At 37.2% G+C, this 15,953-nt stretch overlaps 1 protein-coding gene across 1 annotated transcript in view; it reads left to right on the top strand.

Moving 5' to 3' along the window:
• PPM1E (protein phosphatase, Mg2+/Mn2+ dependent 1E) overlaps positions 1 to 15,953 on the top strand; it is an 811,755-nt gene that overhangs the window by 783,470 nt on the left and 12,332 nt on the right. Inside the window, exon 6 of the mRNA XM_044054278.1 lies at positions 7,463 to 7,556. Within this exon, the coding sequence (XP_043910213.1) occupies positions 7,463 to 7,556 (94 nt within the window). The remainder of the gene's footprint in view (positions 1 to 7,462; positions 7,557 to 15,953) is intronic.

The raw sequence follows: 15,953 nt of genomic DNA, 5'->3' as shown, positions 1-15,953 counted from the left end.
CGATGATACCTGAATGGGGGATAGTGTCAAAAGCCTTAGCTAAGTCTAAGTAGGCAGTATGTACAGATTTCCACTTGTCCAGGGCCTTGTTGACTGTCTTGAAGAAGTCTACCAGGTTTAACAGGCATGAGCTCCCTTTGACAAATCCAAACTGAGTAAGGTCATTTATTTGGAGATGACCTATATCTTTGTTGATAAGGTCCTTGATGATTTGCTCCATGGCCTTGCAGATAAGGCTAGTCAGGCTAATAGGTTTATAATTTCTGGGGTCAGTGGAAGCACCACCTTTGTGCATGGGGATAACAGTGGCCATTTTCCATTCAGCTGGGACAAAGCCGGTTCTTAGACTATGATTGAAAAGAGTACCCAATGGTGATGCTAATTCTTGTTAGAGCCCATGTAGGATACAGCCTGGGATGTTATCAAGTCCTATGGATGCTGTGTCTTTGGCCTTAGAGAGGGCATTTATGACCTGCTGTTTAGAGATACAAGGTAGGGGACAGGTGGTAGGGATGTCATGAGGTACGTGTGGCAGGGACAGGGGAGTGAAGTTTTCATGGAATCTGTCAGCCAACAGGTTAGCTCTGTCCACAGGCTCAGTATATGTGGTGTCATTAACTACCAGTTCGGTGGACCTTTCCTTTTAGGTTACGGATGCCACTAAAGAATGCCTTATGGTTGTCTTTAGTTGAGGAAGCTAATTTGGATTCATAGTTTGCTTTGGAGGACTTCACAAGAAGTCTTATTTGCTTGGTTAAGCTGAGGAGGGAGTGTTTCCAGTTTAGGGCTTGCTCCCTTTGATTCTTTGATAGCAATTTCTTCTTACTATTGTAAAGCCTGTTAATGGCAGTTGTCCGTCAGGCAGGTTTGCTTTTCCTTGAGGAGCTTATTTGGTCCTATCAGGTATGGTCGATGAGTCAATGCAGCTATACAGGTGTTTGTATAAAGCATTGGTGTAGAACATGGCATAGTTACCAGTTCCATATGTGGGGGGGGAGGTTGGGGGGCAGTGAAGCTATTTATACCATCCTGTAAGAGGCTATAATCTGCTTTGGAGAGGTTTTTTAGTTTAGTTTACATCAGAAATTTAAGAAATAACACCCAACAATGCTCCAGATTTATTCAAAATGGCAACATCTACTAGGATCAAGTAGCTATCACAACTATATTAACTATTCAGTGCAATTTTACTACAAGACAACTATACAAAACCCACATATTCCAAAGCATTTAAAACCCCCTATCATCACAAAAGTACACTTGCTAAAGGTACTTTCCAAAAAAAAACAAAAGAAAAAAAAAAACAAACAAAGCAAAACAATGTATATATCCTGTATGGGGCTGATGCCTGCTGAGTAGTGCTAAACGTGCTGGTGGTACCACTCATACAGCTATTCAGCCTGAGCTTAGCCACAAACTTTATCCCCAAGGCATGGTGCACAGCAGTGTTGCTGCTACTTCACAAGGACAGCCCCACCGTGGACCCCTGAAATTATAGACCTATTAGCCTGAAGAGCCTCAAACTATGAAATTAAAAATCTTATAATACTTCACATCCAGCAGTTTGTCATTGTTAAGGCTAGATCCTGTCTAATGAATCTAATAAACTTCTTTGAAAGAGAATAATACAAGCCGTGAACAATGGTCATGCTGTCTATACAGCATATCCTTAACTTGCCAATGCATTTGATACTATACTATACTGCATGCTAAAATAATAAGCTAAATATGCTCCAAAATTATCCCTATAGGTGGAAAGCAAATTGGCTGAGGGACAGAACCCGCACAGTGAAGGTGGCTAGTGCTTCCTCAGAGAGTGTAAAGATGACCAGTGGAGTCCTTCAGTAATTCATACCACTACTATTCAACATATACTTCTCTGATCTCCAAATCAAACAGGGGATTTCTAGTTAATCAAGTTTGCAGATGATTGTAAAGTGGGTGTCATCCTCTAATCCCCGACATGCAGAATCTACAACTTGAATTTGTACATGTTAATAGCTGGTGCACAGAAAACGGGCTAACACTAAATGCTAAAAAGTGCAATACTGTCACATTTAGTAAACAATCCCTCAATCCAGCTTATAATATAGACAAAAACCCATTCCAAAATGAAGATGCTGTGAGAGGCCTTGGAATATGTGTAGATAATTCCCTGTCCTTTGACATCATGTTGCAACAGTGCTGAGGGTATCCCTCTACCTGGCTCTGCTGATCACAAAGAGTATTTCCTCTAAATCCAAAAAAGTCCTTACCCCTCTATTTCCCACTCTGATCAGATCCATTATAGAGTACAATGCCCTTTTAGGTTGTATCTTACTGGATATATCAGATGATTGTAGAGACCCCAGAGATAGATTAAAAAAGATCACAGGCCTAAAAGACCTAAGCTACCAGGAAAGGCTGGAGGCTCTGCCTGTGTATTCTGTGTGCTGTAGACTAGGCAGAGGTGAACTATGTTTTGCCTCATGGGTCATTAGGGATCCTCCCCCCCCCCCTATCATTTGCCCATTCTTTCCTTGTGTATTACATCTATCTGAGGGAAAAGCAAGGCTTTAGGTTTGGCAGCTAGGGGTATTGTAGTGAAGTTTGTAAAATGTTATTTTTAGTCTTTTAGTATGTCCCTAGCACAACAGTGTCAAATGTTTCATGTGGAGACTTTATATATTTTGTTTGGGTGGGGGGGGGCATACTCCTTTTTTGGCATCTACAGAGTACCCTGCTGGGATACATACCTGTTGTTTGTACCTCATGTCACCTACCACGTATCATTCAAGTAAACCTTTGACCCAAACCCTCCCACTGTGAGAGGTGGGGGGAAGTGAAGCTATTTATACCATCCTGTAAGAGGCTATAATCTGCTTTGGAGAAGTTTTTTAGTTTAGTTTACATCAGAAATTTAAGAAATAACACCCAACAATGCTCCAGATTTATTCAAAATGGCAACATCTACTAGGATCAAGTAGCTATCACAACTATATTAGCTATTCAGTGCAATTTTACTACAAGACAACTATACAAAACCCACATATTCGAAAGCATTTAAAACCCCCTATCATCACAAAAGAACACTTGCTAAAGGTACTTTCCAAAAAAACAAACAAAGCAAAACAATGTATATATCCTGTATGGGGCTGATGCCTGCTGAGTAGTGCTAAATGTGCTGGTGGTACCACTCATACAGCTATTCAACCTGAGCTTAGCCACAAACTTTATCCCCAAGGCATGGTGCACAGCAGTGTTGCTGCTACTACACAAGGACAGCCCCACCGTGGACCCCTGAAATTATAGACCCATTAGCCTGAAGAGCCTCAAACTATGAAATTAAAAATCTTATAATACTTCACATCCAGCAGTTTGTCATTGTTAAGGCTAGATCCTGTCTAATGAATCTAATAAACTTCTTTGAAAGAGAATAATACAAGCCGTGAACAATGGTCATGCTGTCTATACAGCATATCCTTAACTTGCCAATGCATTTGATACTATACTATACTGCATGCTAAAATAATTAATAAGCTAAATATGCTCCAAAATTATCCCTACAGGTGGAAAGCAAATTGGCAGATGGACAGAACCCGCACATTGAAGGTGTCTAGTGCTTCCTCAGAGAGTGTGAAGATGACCAGTGGAGTCCTTCAGTAATTCATACCACTACTATTCAACATATACTTCTCTGATCTCCAAATCAAACAGGGGATTTCTAGTTAATCAAGTTTGCAGATGATTGTAAACTGGGTGTCATCCTCTAATCCCCGATATGCAGAATCTACAACTTGAATTTGTACATGTTAATAGCTGGTGCACAGAAAACGGGCTAACACTAAATGCTAAAAAGTGCAATACTGTCACATTTAGTAAACAATCCCTCAATCCAGCTTATAATATAGACAAAAGCCCATTCCAAAATGAAGATGCTGTGAGAGGCCTTGGAATACGTGTAGATAATTCCCTGTCCTTTGACATCATGTTGCAACAGTGCTGAGGGTATCCCTCTACCTGGCTCTGCTGATCACAAAGAGTATCTCCTCTAAATCCAAAAAAGTCCTTACCCCTCTATTTTCCACTCTGATCAGATCCATTATAGAATACAATGCCCTTTTAGGTTGTATCTTACTGGATATATCAGATGATTGTAGAGACCCCAGAGATAGATGAAAAAAGATCACAGGCCTAAAAGACCTGAGCTACCAGGAAAGGCTGGAGGCTCTGCCTGTGTATTCTGTGTGCTGTAGACTAGGCAGAGGTGAACTATGTTTAGCCTCATGGGTCATTAGGGATCCCCCCCTATCATTTTCCCATTCTTTCCTTGTGTATTACATCTATCTGAGGGAAAAGCAAGGCTTTAGGTTTGGCAGCTAGGAGTATTGTAGTGAAGTTTGTAAAATATTATTTTTAGTCTTTTAGTATGTCCCTAGCACAACAGTGTCAAATGTTTCATGTGGAGACTTTATATATTTTTTTGGGTGGGGGGGGTTATACTCCTTTTTTGGCATCTACAGAGTACCCTGCTGGGATACATACCTGTTGTTTGTACCTCATGTCACCTACCACGTATCATTCAAGTAAACCTTTGACCCAAACCCTCCCACTGTGAGAGTTGGGGAGAAGTGAAGCTGTTTATACCATCCTGTAAGAGGCTATAATCGGCTTTGGAGAAGTTTTTTAGTTTAGTTTACATCAGAAATTTAAGAAATAACACCCAACAATGCTCCAGATTTATTCAAAATGGCAACATCTACTAGGATCAAGTAGCTATCACAACTATATTAGCTATTCAGTGCAATTTTACTACAAGACAACTATACAAAACCCACATATTCCAAAGCATTTAAAACCCCCTATCATCACAAAAGAACACTTGCTAAAGGTACTTTCCAAAAAAAAAAAACAAAAGAAAAAAAAACAAACAAAGCAAAACAATGTATATATCCTGTATGGGGCTGATGCCTGCTGAGTAGTGCTAAACGTGCTGGTGGTACCACTCATACAGCTATTCAGCCTGAGCTTAGCCACAAACTTTATCCCCAAGCCATGGTGCACAGCAGTGTTGCTGCTACTTCACAAGGACAGCCCCAGCGTGGACCCCTGAAATTATAGACCCATTGGCCTGAAGAGCCTCAAACTATGAAATTAAAAATCTTATAATACTTCACATCCAGCAGTTTGTCATTGTTAAGGCTAGATCCTGTCTAATGAATCTAATAAACTTCTTTGAAAGAGAATAATATAAGCCGTGAACAATGGTCATGCTGTCTATACAGCATATCCTTAACTTGCCAATGCATTTGATACTATACTATACTGCATGCTAAAATAATTAATAAGCTAAATATGCTCCAAAATTATCCCTATAGGTGGAAAGCAAATTGGCTGAGGGACAGAACCCACACAGTGAAGGTGGCTAGTGCTTCCTCAGAGAGTGTGAAGATGACCAGTGGAGTCCTTCAGTAATTCATACCACTACTATTCAACATATACTTCTCTGATCTCCAAATCAAACAGGGGATTTCTAGTTAATCAAGTTTGCAGATGATTGTAAACTGGGTGTCATCCTCTAATCCCCGACATGCAGAATCTACAACTTGAATTTGTACATGTTAATAGCTGGTGCACAGAAAACGGGATAACACTAAATGCTAAAAAGTGCAATACTGTCACATTTAGTAAACAATCCCTCAATCCAGCTTATAATATAGACAAAAGCCCATTCCAAAATGAAGATGCTGTGAGAGGCCTTGGAATATGTGTAGATAATTCCCTGTCCTTTGACATCATGTTGCAACAGCGCTGAGGGTATCCCTCTACCTGGCTCTGCTGATCACAAACAGTATCTCATCTAGATCCAAAAAAGTCCTTACCCCTCTGTTTTCCACTCTGATCAGATCCATTATAAAATACAATGCCCTTTTAGGTTGTATCTTACTGGATACATCAGATGATTGTAGAGACCCCAGAGATAGATGAAAAAAGATCACAGGCCTAAAAGACCTGAGCTACCAGGAAAGGCTGGAGGCTCTGCCTGTGTATTCTGTGTGCTGTAGACTAGGCAGAGGTGAACTATGTTTTGCCTCATGGGTCATTAGGGATCCTCCCCCCCCCCCCATCATTTGCCCATTCTTTCCTTGTGTATTACATCTATCTGAGGGAAAAGCAAGGCTTTAGGTTTGGCAGCTAGGGTTATTGTAGTGAAGTTTGTAAGATATTATTTTTAGTCTTTTAGTATGTCCCTAGCACAACAGTGTCAAATGTTTCATGTGGAGACTTTATATATTTTTTTTGGGGGGGGGGGCATACTCCTTTTTTGGCATCTACAGAGTACCCTGCTGGGATACATACCTGTTGTTTGTACCTCATGTCACCTACCACGTATCATTCAAGTAAACCTTTGACCCAAACCCTCCCACTGTGAGAGGTGGGGAGAACTGTCCTTCAGCTGTCTGATCCTCCTTCAGCCTACTGGCCATGACCTATGATGTCAGTTAAACTAAGGTCATCGGTAATATTGGGTGATATTCTTACCCTGTGACAGCATAAAAGATGGACATGAACTGAATGAGTAGTAAAACCATGATAATAAGTAATCTTTCCCCTTTGTGTACTCAGCTGTTTTGCACTGAGGGAGAAAAGTAGAATTCAAGCTGAGATACTAAAGAGTACTGTGATACCATGTTTAGGGAATAAATCATTGTTTCCAAAGTTGCAATCTGATTTTCTTTCTGGAATATTGAGTCAGCCATGCAGACCTTCTCTGCCTGACATATCTGAAAGCTCTGGCATATAGGGATTTTTAGTCGGATGCTTCTCATTTGCCTTTAAAGTGTTCCTGACCCTTGCTTGACAATTTTGTGGGCCTTTCTGATAGGTTAGCCTAATTTTGGTTGTGTCTGACAGCCATTTTACATATTGCTCTAATATTTCCAAGTTGAGTTTAATTTATATATTATGTGAGGTAGCATTCATTTTACTTTCCTGCAGTACAGAGGGTTATTTTAAGACTAATTATTCTGAACAGCAGGTTGATAACGACTGTAGAGATACCCACAATCCTTTGCAAGCAGCACCAGAGCAGCAGACTGCAGTGTATGTTAAGATTTATAATTCGTAAGCTTCCCTTTATGGCCCTGTTTTCCTTTTGGGAGTTACTGTAGTCCCACAGAAACTTACCTTGTCTCAGAAGAACAAGTGGACTGGCCAACAAAATTCCAGAGCTGGAATCAGCTGTTTCAAGTATTTAAGAAAACTGGCTTTGAGGGAGAAAGCAATCAGAGATTAAACAATTCATCATTATGTCACTGCTCTACAAATGCTGACATTTCTGCAGTAAGTTATTTACAAAATGATGTCAGCCATTGAGTGTTCTGAGGTTGCACAAGAGACATTAGTGGGATAGCATACAGAAGAAACATATATGGCATTTGATCACAGTATAATGAGTGCATTTTATTTTCATTTTCTTTAGGATGAAAAACAACGCATTGAAGCACTTGGAGGCTGTGTTGTGTGGTTTGGAGCATGGAGGGTTAATGGGAGCCTTTCTGTTTCCAGAGCCATTGGTAAGAGAAATATGCTGTACTTTTGGTTCAAGGTTATTTTCTCTGATGCTAGATTTAAATGTAGCAATAATTAATTCATTATGTTGTGATTATTCAAGCATTAGCTTTGTAAGCCAGTCACTGTCTGTCTTTACCGAAAGATGAGGATCAGCATAACCAGCAGATTTTCTTCATATTCCCCCTGTCAGCCTTATCATCTAGCTACTGTGGCCTCTAACTGCCTGTAATTGATGTATTAATAGCCTATCCTGCATGATGTAGCACCCCCATTACCATGTGGAACGTTTCTCCCTTTCTCAGATGGGGTATATTATTAGTCACTCCATTTTACTTAGATCATCAGTGATGCTTTATGATCATCAACTGAATGAGTGCCCAAAAGTCCTACACTTGGTTGTGTTGTATTGTATTGATTGCTTTTTGTGCACTTTTATTAAATTTATCAACAATTCTTTAACTTGCATTACTTACTGCAGTGTTGCTATATACAGGGGATCCACTGTGTGATGCAAGTCTGAGTTAGGAGTAGTTGAGGAGAGAAGACCCCATCCCCTGCTACATACACATATAAAATGCTTTTAGATGTGTATTTCATTGCATTTGAGTAACATTTTTTCTGTTTTAGAAAAATTCACAAAATGTTTTTTATCCGATGATTCGCGTTAACAGGGTGAAAACCCCAAAACCATAACCTTTAAAATCCACAATCATAGATTTCAAAAGTACTGAATAACTACATTACCAGAAATTTACATCTCCTGTACATATGATCAGATATGAAGTATAAGCAGTAGCAATTGCCATCATATGCTGCTTGTATAATAATTGCTTTTTCAAAAGTTCTTTCTTAAACTTCACAAAGGAAAAACTCCAAAACATAGATAATCCATGTTGTTTATAACTAATAATAAACAATAAACTCATGTCCTTCTTTTCACTACAGAAAAGAAGAGATTGATAATTACTATTAAAGAGCAATGCAGACTTCAGTATTTAATTTGATTAATAGGGGTAAACCCTGTTTAATCCTTATACCCCCCACAACCTCCTTTTATATATTTCTATGTTTTTTGTTTTTTTTTAACTGGGCAAGTGGACAGGTCTATTGGTTCTTTGCAGCCATGTCCCAAGCTCAGAAAGCAAAAAATACACCATGGACTTTCTAATCAAAAATATTATGCACAGAATGAGTACATAGCAAATTAGAAGCATGATGGTAGGTTTCAGTGCAGATAGTATACAATAAAAGATCCAGCCAGAGTACACAAAGAGAGAAGACACACACTCTCTCTCTCTCTCTCTCTGTATATATATATATATATATATATATATATATATATATATATATATATATATATACACACACACACAAATTTCAAGCTAAGAAATGCATAAAATGCTGTGCAATTGGACATATAATACGGAAACTTCTGTATACATGTGAAGTATATATTCTAACACAGCCTCAGAGATGTCAGCTTTGTGTTTCTTATGTACAGATCTAAATGTTTGCCATTTATGAATTTAAATATATAAGCCCAGTGTATGTGGAGGTTCCATGCCCCCAACATGGAAGGCACAGGACAGCTCCTCCAACCTGCATAACTAAGACTGTTCTTCACATATTTCAATTTTTCATCTTTATTAGAACACATTTTGAACATGAAATGCAGAGTATGTAATACTTGCCATATTTCACATTTATAAAGTTTCATTCACTTGAGATAATACAGACTTTCATGTTTATGATGTTGGACTTGTGAGTTGACAGTCCTGATAGAACTGGTAGAGTGTTGTAGAATCTATGTACATACTAATGGTTGAGAAATACATGCTAACTGGCCATCATGCACATAGATATTCCATTATGCAACTAGCTGTTCTTATCACTTTTAGAAATTTTGAACCCCCCCCCAAACATTCAGTGTCAGCTGCTAAATCATCTTGCAAAGTGGGCAGGCCCCTTTCATCTATTGTAGGCTCAGCTAGCACCTTCAGAACTGAGTATGCTACCAAGGGCATAGGCACAAGCTTCCTGCCTTCCCTCACAGTAGCTCTGGTTTGCCTTTTACTTTGTGTTGCATACATGGTATTGACATCTTTCTAAAAGTCCAGTGTACAGCAATTTCCTAATACAAAGAAGGATTTGAAGATTTTAAGTTATAAAAAATGTTTTATTTTAATCCTTGTGTACAACTGACATATTTATGATCTATCTTACAAATCTTTAAACAATGGTATAGTTTAATAAACTGCAAGAGAATGACAAGAACTTTCTAGAAATCATGCAATACGGATGCTTTACAGGCTCATGAAATTTCTGCCATTGTCATTGTCATTATAATTGGGATGTGAGAGGTCATTATCCTCTCTCTATGCAAGGAAGGCTTGCAACCTTATTTTTAACTACAGTTTGGCATGCAGTTTCCATTGGTTTTACTTCCGTATTTATTTTACTCACCAGGTAGATGATCTGATTCAAGTGGACCTTTCATTGCCATGATGCTGACATACAAATGGTATAATTTATTTATTTACAATTTGTTAACTGGGTAAGTGGACTGATCAATTGACCTTTTTCAGCCACAACCTGGGCTAATAGTGGGAAACAATTAGCACAGATTGTGCGATAGTTGATAATACAAATGGAATATGTACACATGAAGAAAATAAACAGTAATGCAATATTACTTAAACATGAATGAATTCCTATGTGATTAAAAACTATTTGCTTTCCATATTTACATAATTTGCAGAATAGTAAACTTTCTAATGACCTGCCTTGGCAGACAAAGAGGTTGATAGTATCACGTTTAACATCAGCTGACAAGGTAATAGTTATGTTCTGTATTGAAAGTAAAAGAAAATGTGACAATTATCCTGTATCATGTATTTGCATACACATTCCTGTTAAAAGTGCTGTTTTAGTTTAATTTTGAAGGCCTGGTGTATATTTTGTGATATAACTTTGATAAGAAGATGATTCCATGTCACTGATCTAAGTTTACAGAAAGATTTTCCTCCAGTGGTTATTCTGAATCTGGATATCACTTGGGGTAATACCTTCATCCTAACTACCTCTTAGACTGTAGGCTGGCTCAGGTATAGCAATTATGGATTTTAATGTTTGTCAGTGTCCTAGGATTGTCATTTTGAAAGTAAGGGTGTTGAGAGCCAGTATGGCTGTTTTTTGTACTGGTAATCAGAGGCAGCCTTTTAATAAATGAGTTATGTGTCCTCTTGTTTTCTTGCAGGAAAAATCTACAAATTTTGTTTCTAGCTATTTTCCAAATTAAAACTGGAGTGTAGACATAAAAGGGGAAGAGCACATTTTTACTTAGGGATGAGGACATTTCTGACCATAGACTGGCATGCGCTGATGACAGGAAATGAGTGACTTTATGGGAAAGTTTTAGTTGAGTGAGAGTCTTGTTAGTAATTGTGTTTGTATGCAAGGTGAAAGATAGTGTTGGGTCTAGAAGGATCCCTGGGTATTTCTATCAATTTATATTTGAAAAAAATTGGGTTGTTACAATTGTCCCAGAAAAGAGATTGGTGGAAGCTTTATTAATTTATGATAGGTTCCAAACAGCATGATGCTTGATTTGTTGGGATTGACTATTAACCTATTAGCCATAATCCGAATGCAAAGTGATAAGAATGTATCTTGTCATAACTGCCTTAGCACAAAATGGGTTTTGTTGGAATCCATCCAGGAGTAATTTGTCATCTGCATACATAACTGCATTCCAATTAAGATCATTAGTGATGTCATTTATGAGTACATGGAAAGTAAATGGCCCAAGGACTGACCCTTGTGGTACCCCCATATTTAAGGTTCCTATTGCTGAGTAAAAATTGTTAAGGAAGTCTTGAAAGGTTACGTTACTTTTATATAGCTTTTGAACTGTTACACTGTGTTTTGTCTAGAACTGTATTTATGTTGTTTATTGATAAGGAGTGTATGATCAACAGTTTCAAAGGCTGTATTCACATCTATAAATAATCCTGCTGTAAGAAGGCTTTCATCCATGTTACAGAGGATTCTGTTAGTAACTGTGTGGAGTGCAGTCACTGTACTACAAGTTTCTAAAATGCATGCTGTTGATCACAGAGAGGGCTTAGGAATTAATGTGTTCAAAGAGTTGCTTATACAGTTGTTGCTTTTTTTTTAATAGTTTTGTTAGTGGGCAAAGGTCGGAGATTGGTCTGTAGTGTTTGCATTCTACGCCAGTAGTTAAAGAAAGACTGAAGATATGAATTATAGAACTGCCTATGTGAGAAGCTATCATTTTTAAGAAGTTTGTATGTAAGTTGCTGAATTTTGCCCTTGAGTTGGTGTCTAGTTTTAGAAGTATTTTTGTTAATTGAAATTAGCTTTGATTATTGAATTAATTATTTAATTTACATATCCAACTACTGTATTCTTTAGCAACTGACAGTGTTTACATTGATATTTGCTGTAAATTGATTTTTAAATATCTACTGTGGTCTACTTTAAAATTTATTCTAGAATATCTATCACCATTTGGTTGTAAATTGTTTTGGAGTTTTTCTCGTCAGGCCAGTTATAAAAATGGGTCTTGTATGGCTCAATTGGACTATCCTGGTAAATAAATGCAAATAACAATAAATAATAATTCAAGCAACAAAATAAAATGCTTAAAATCAAAATACCAAAACAAAAATGCATGCATGGAAATCCACAGTAACAACAGTGCAACCAGGTAATAAAGTAATATTTAACTAACTCACTCAACCTTTTAGCGCTTTTGTACACTACAAACTCGGACTTCATCAGAATAAGGAATGAATGAAACACCTCATTTAAATATAATTTATATAATATACATCTGATGCATGAGAAACAATTAAATATATTCATACCAAAAAATATAAAACATTTCAAAATGTATCTTAAAAACAATTTTACATTTTATATTGTTATTAACAAAACCTCCAGTATATCAAAAACTCACTTTAAATAAAATTTGGCTAGTCTTCTCCTCTTTAAAAAACACTTAATATTAATGCGATCTTTTAAGCCAGGATAGTTGTCAGCATTAAACATAATTTGCCATTGTGCTTTGTGTTTATTCCAAGCTGTAGAGCAAATAAAGTTGATACTGTTTGTTTTTTTTTTAATAATAATAATTGCTATCTCTGATATTTCTTTGAAACGAAAAGACATACTATATTCAGCCAAGTTTAAAATTGGGATGTACTGTACTGATAATGGGAAGAAGTAGTGTTAGTGACAAGATGTTGTGAGAATATGTGAATTCTGAAAATAATATATAGATTTTGAATAATATCTACTAGGAACTGCCTGGATTTCGTTGGAGATAATATACTACTGGAGTTGACTTTGGCGGCTGTAACATTTCTCCTGGTATCTGTGATTTGGGATGTCAGTTGTTTAGCTGATTCCCAGAAATGTGTACAGGATTTGTTTAGGGTTTCTTACCTTTTTCTCAGATATATAGCTTAAGCTGCATTGGTAGAAATTCTAATTTTCATTTTAAATGTAAGATAAGTTTGCTGTACTGACTCATTAATTGGATGTTGCATCCAAAGCTTCCAGATTTTGTCTCTTTTTCATTTGATTTCTTAGCTCTGCTGTTAACCAAGGGCAGAAATGGCATCTGAGCCTTCTATGGATGGTTGGAAAAATAATGTATTGTATTAGATTAAGTTTAGTAATTTAAAAAAAGACTGTTGTGTCAGTGTTTTTGCGAGAGTAAAGTGAAGACCAGTCTAAGGATTGTGGAAGGATTTCAAGGATTCTTGTCTGGATTCATTAATTTTATTTTGCGGAAATTATTTGGGTGGCATCTAATATGTTTTAAAGGCCCATAAACAGATGGCAGGATCTTGGTCATTGAGCTTGTTGGGGAGTACATTAATATGTAAGCATCTGTGCTTAATGCTGCTAAGTATAAGGTCCAGTGTTGACTCATCACCAGTAAGATGGTTAGGTGTTGTCTGATTAACTATTTGATCAAGTGTTAGCTAACACAGATTCTGTACAACTTGGCTAGAGTGGGGTTCACAGGCATTAAAGTTGAAATCCCTGAAGATTATACTATTGTTTGGTATTCCAGTGGGATGTATGTTAGTTATCACATGTACAAAGAGGCTAAGGAGAAACGTGGAAGAATGTCTACTGAGGACACATGAAGATGAGTATGACTGCCTAAAGTGAGGGTTGCATGAACCCAGTTGGGACTTCTGTTGTCATTATTCAAAGGTTTTGCTGTACATCTCAACTGCTCTGCATCTGGCCAGTTTTAACATGTTTTTTTATCATTTGTTCCACTGCTCTGATATATCTTTTGATAGCTCTGAATTTTGCTCTTTCATTGGCTCAGTTAGTGAGTCAGTGAGAGAGGAGCTCATCAAAGTCAAAACAGAATCAGAGATATCAGTATGAGCTTTTAGCTACTCTTTGCTTTGATTGCATAGATAGTAGCACAGTGCAGCTAGAAAGCTAGACAAATGCTACAGTAAGTGTCTATTTGCCTATGGTATTGGTCTGTTTTCTTGTTACACTGTCCTACTGGTTAATTGAACAGATCAGTAACACAATTCGGCTAGGAAAACAGGCAAATAGCACATGTAGCCATACTATTGGTCGAATTTTTTATATGCACTGTGCTGTTGGTCCTTGGAATGGCAGCTGTACTATTGGCTCATTCTCCTAGCTGCACTCTGCTATTGGGCCATTCGGCACTGTGCAATTAGTAGCCCTAAAAGCTGGCACTGTAAGTTGTTCTCAACATGTAGAAATGTAGCAATAGTAGTAAGCAGTTTGTATAAAACCTTTTGCTACATTGCTGCAGCCCTACAGTGTTTTAAATTAAGAAATCATTTTTTTCATTAACATGGCAACTTACTGTTTAGGGGGTATTACTTTTTTGACCATCTGCTCTGATATTTAAAGGCCAGTGCTACTATTTTTTTGTGTTCAAAGGTTGAGCTGTATGGATTTGGCTATATGTACTACATAAATGGGAATGCTGTTTTTAGTATTATCAAGTCCTACAAACTTAATAAGGCTCCATATAAATGTAAATGTATGTCAGGATTAAAGGTAACATCACAGGATGTAACAAAGAAGCAGCCGAAAGAGTACCATTCGCAAGCCTCAACTGTCCCATAGAAAAAAAGTAGTACTGGTCTTTACCAAGGTACAGCTTTGTAGTAAGTTCCTAGTAGTCTGACATCTTACAGTGGGATACAGTTATAAGACTTTTGTTTTAGTAACTTTTTAATTCTGTCAGGAAAACCCTTTACATTTTCTTACTTTCGTAATAAATAAAATTGGTACTTGACAGTCTTAATTATCTCTTTGCTTCATACAAGAATATAGTCATCAGGAAAGCAGAGTTCCTATGTATCCTGTAAGGATGTAATAATCTTTACAGAAGATTTCCCTGTTCTCCTGAAATCAGTATACTCATCAATGTTTTCACTGTCTAATTTCTGAGCTTCTGGTAAAAAGGTACATATATAAAACTAAGGCAGCAAGGTGACATCTGCAAACTGATATGATTTGATCAGCATGATAGTGAAATGGCCAGGACGGGATGTGCAGAACTGGAGTTATTAAGGAATTTTTACAAAAGGCCTGTAAAATAGGACATCTTTCCATGTTTACATTAGGAAAGCAAAAACAGATTGGTATGGTGTTTTCAAGCTGTGGGCATTAGTAAAAAAAGACATTAAAACATGGTTGGTAATGTGAAAATATTTTGAGATATACGTAGATGCTCTTTTGGTAAAGCAGTTATAACTAATACCTATATTGTCATAACTGCATTCATTTTTTAAAAGCTGTGTGACCTACAAGTGAACAAATAGTGCTATCGTATACAAAACATTTAGTCACACAATGTTGCTGGTGACACTTGCTAACACAAATAGTTTTGTAGATTAATATTGTTTTGTAATAGTGTGAAATAATGTGCATAATTTGTATAGATTTGGGAGTATCATAAAACAGCAGTATGCTATCCCTTCTTGTCACACATCAATGGAAAGCTCTTGAACAGGTGAGTAATTCCGTCACCGATGTCTTAGATCTGTCTTGCACACTTACAGAGATACGCCCTTTTGTTTGACAATAGCACTAGTATTTTGTGCCAAACAAAATACAGCTTTTTGTTCATAAATCTGCAATATAAAAACTAATGTCTGCAAACAGATATTTGACACTAACACCACTGCATAAGCCCACTGTCTACAAAAGAGATATATTTCAAACTTTTGTAATTCCCACCATTTATCAGATATTATGAATCTAATGAAGTGTGTTTTCAGTACAGGATTCTGACGAAAAGCTTTCAGGAATCAAGTGGTTTTCCTGGGTTAGATCTGAGGAAGCAACGTTGTTAA

Source organism: Protopterus annectens, chromosome 13.part0 (genome assembly GCF_019279795.1).
Source record: "Protopterus annectens isolate FY-2018-M chromosome 13.part0, PAN1.0, whole genome shotgun sequence".
Lineage (NCBI taxonomy): Eukaryota > Metazoa > Chordata > Ceratodontiformes > Protopteridae > Protopterus > Protopterus annectens.
Note: the sequence above shows the minus strand (reverse complement) of the source record. Positions and strands in the feature narration are given on the sequence as shown.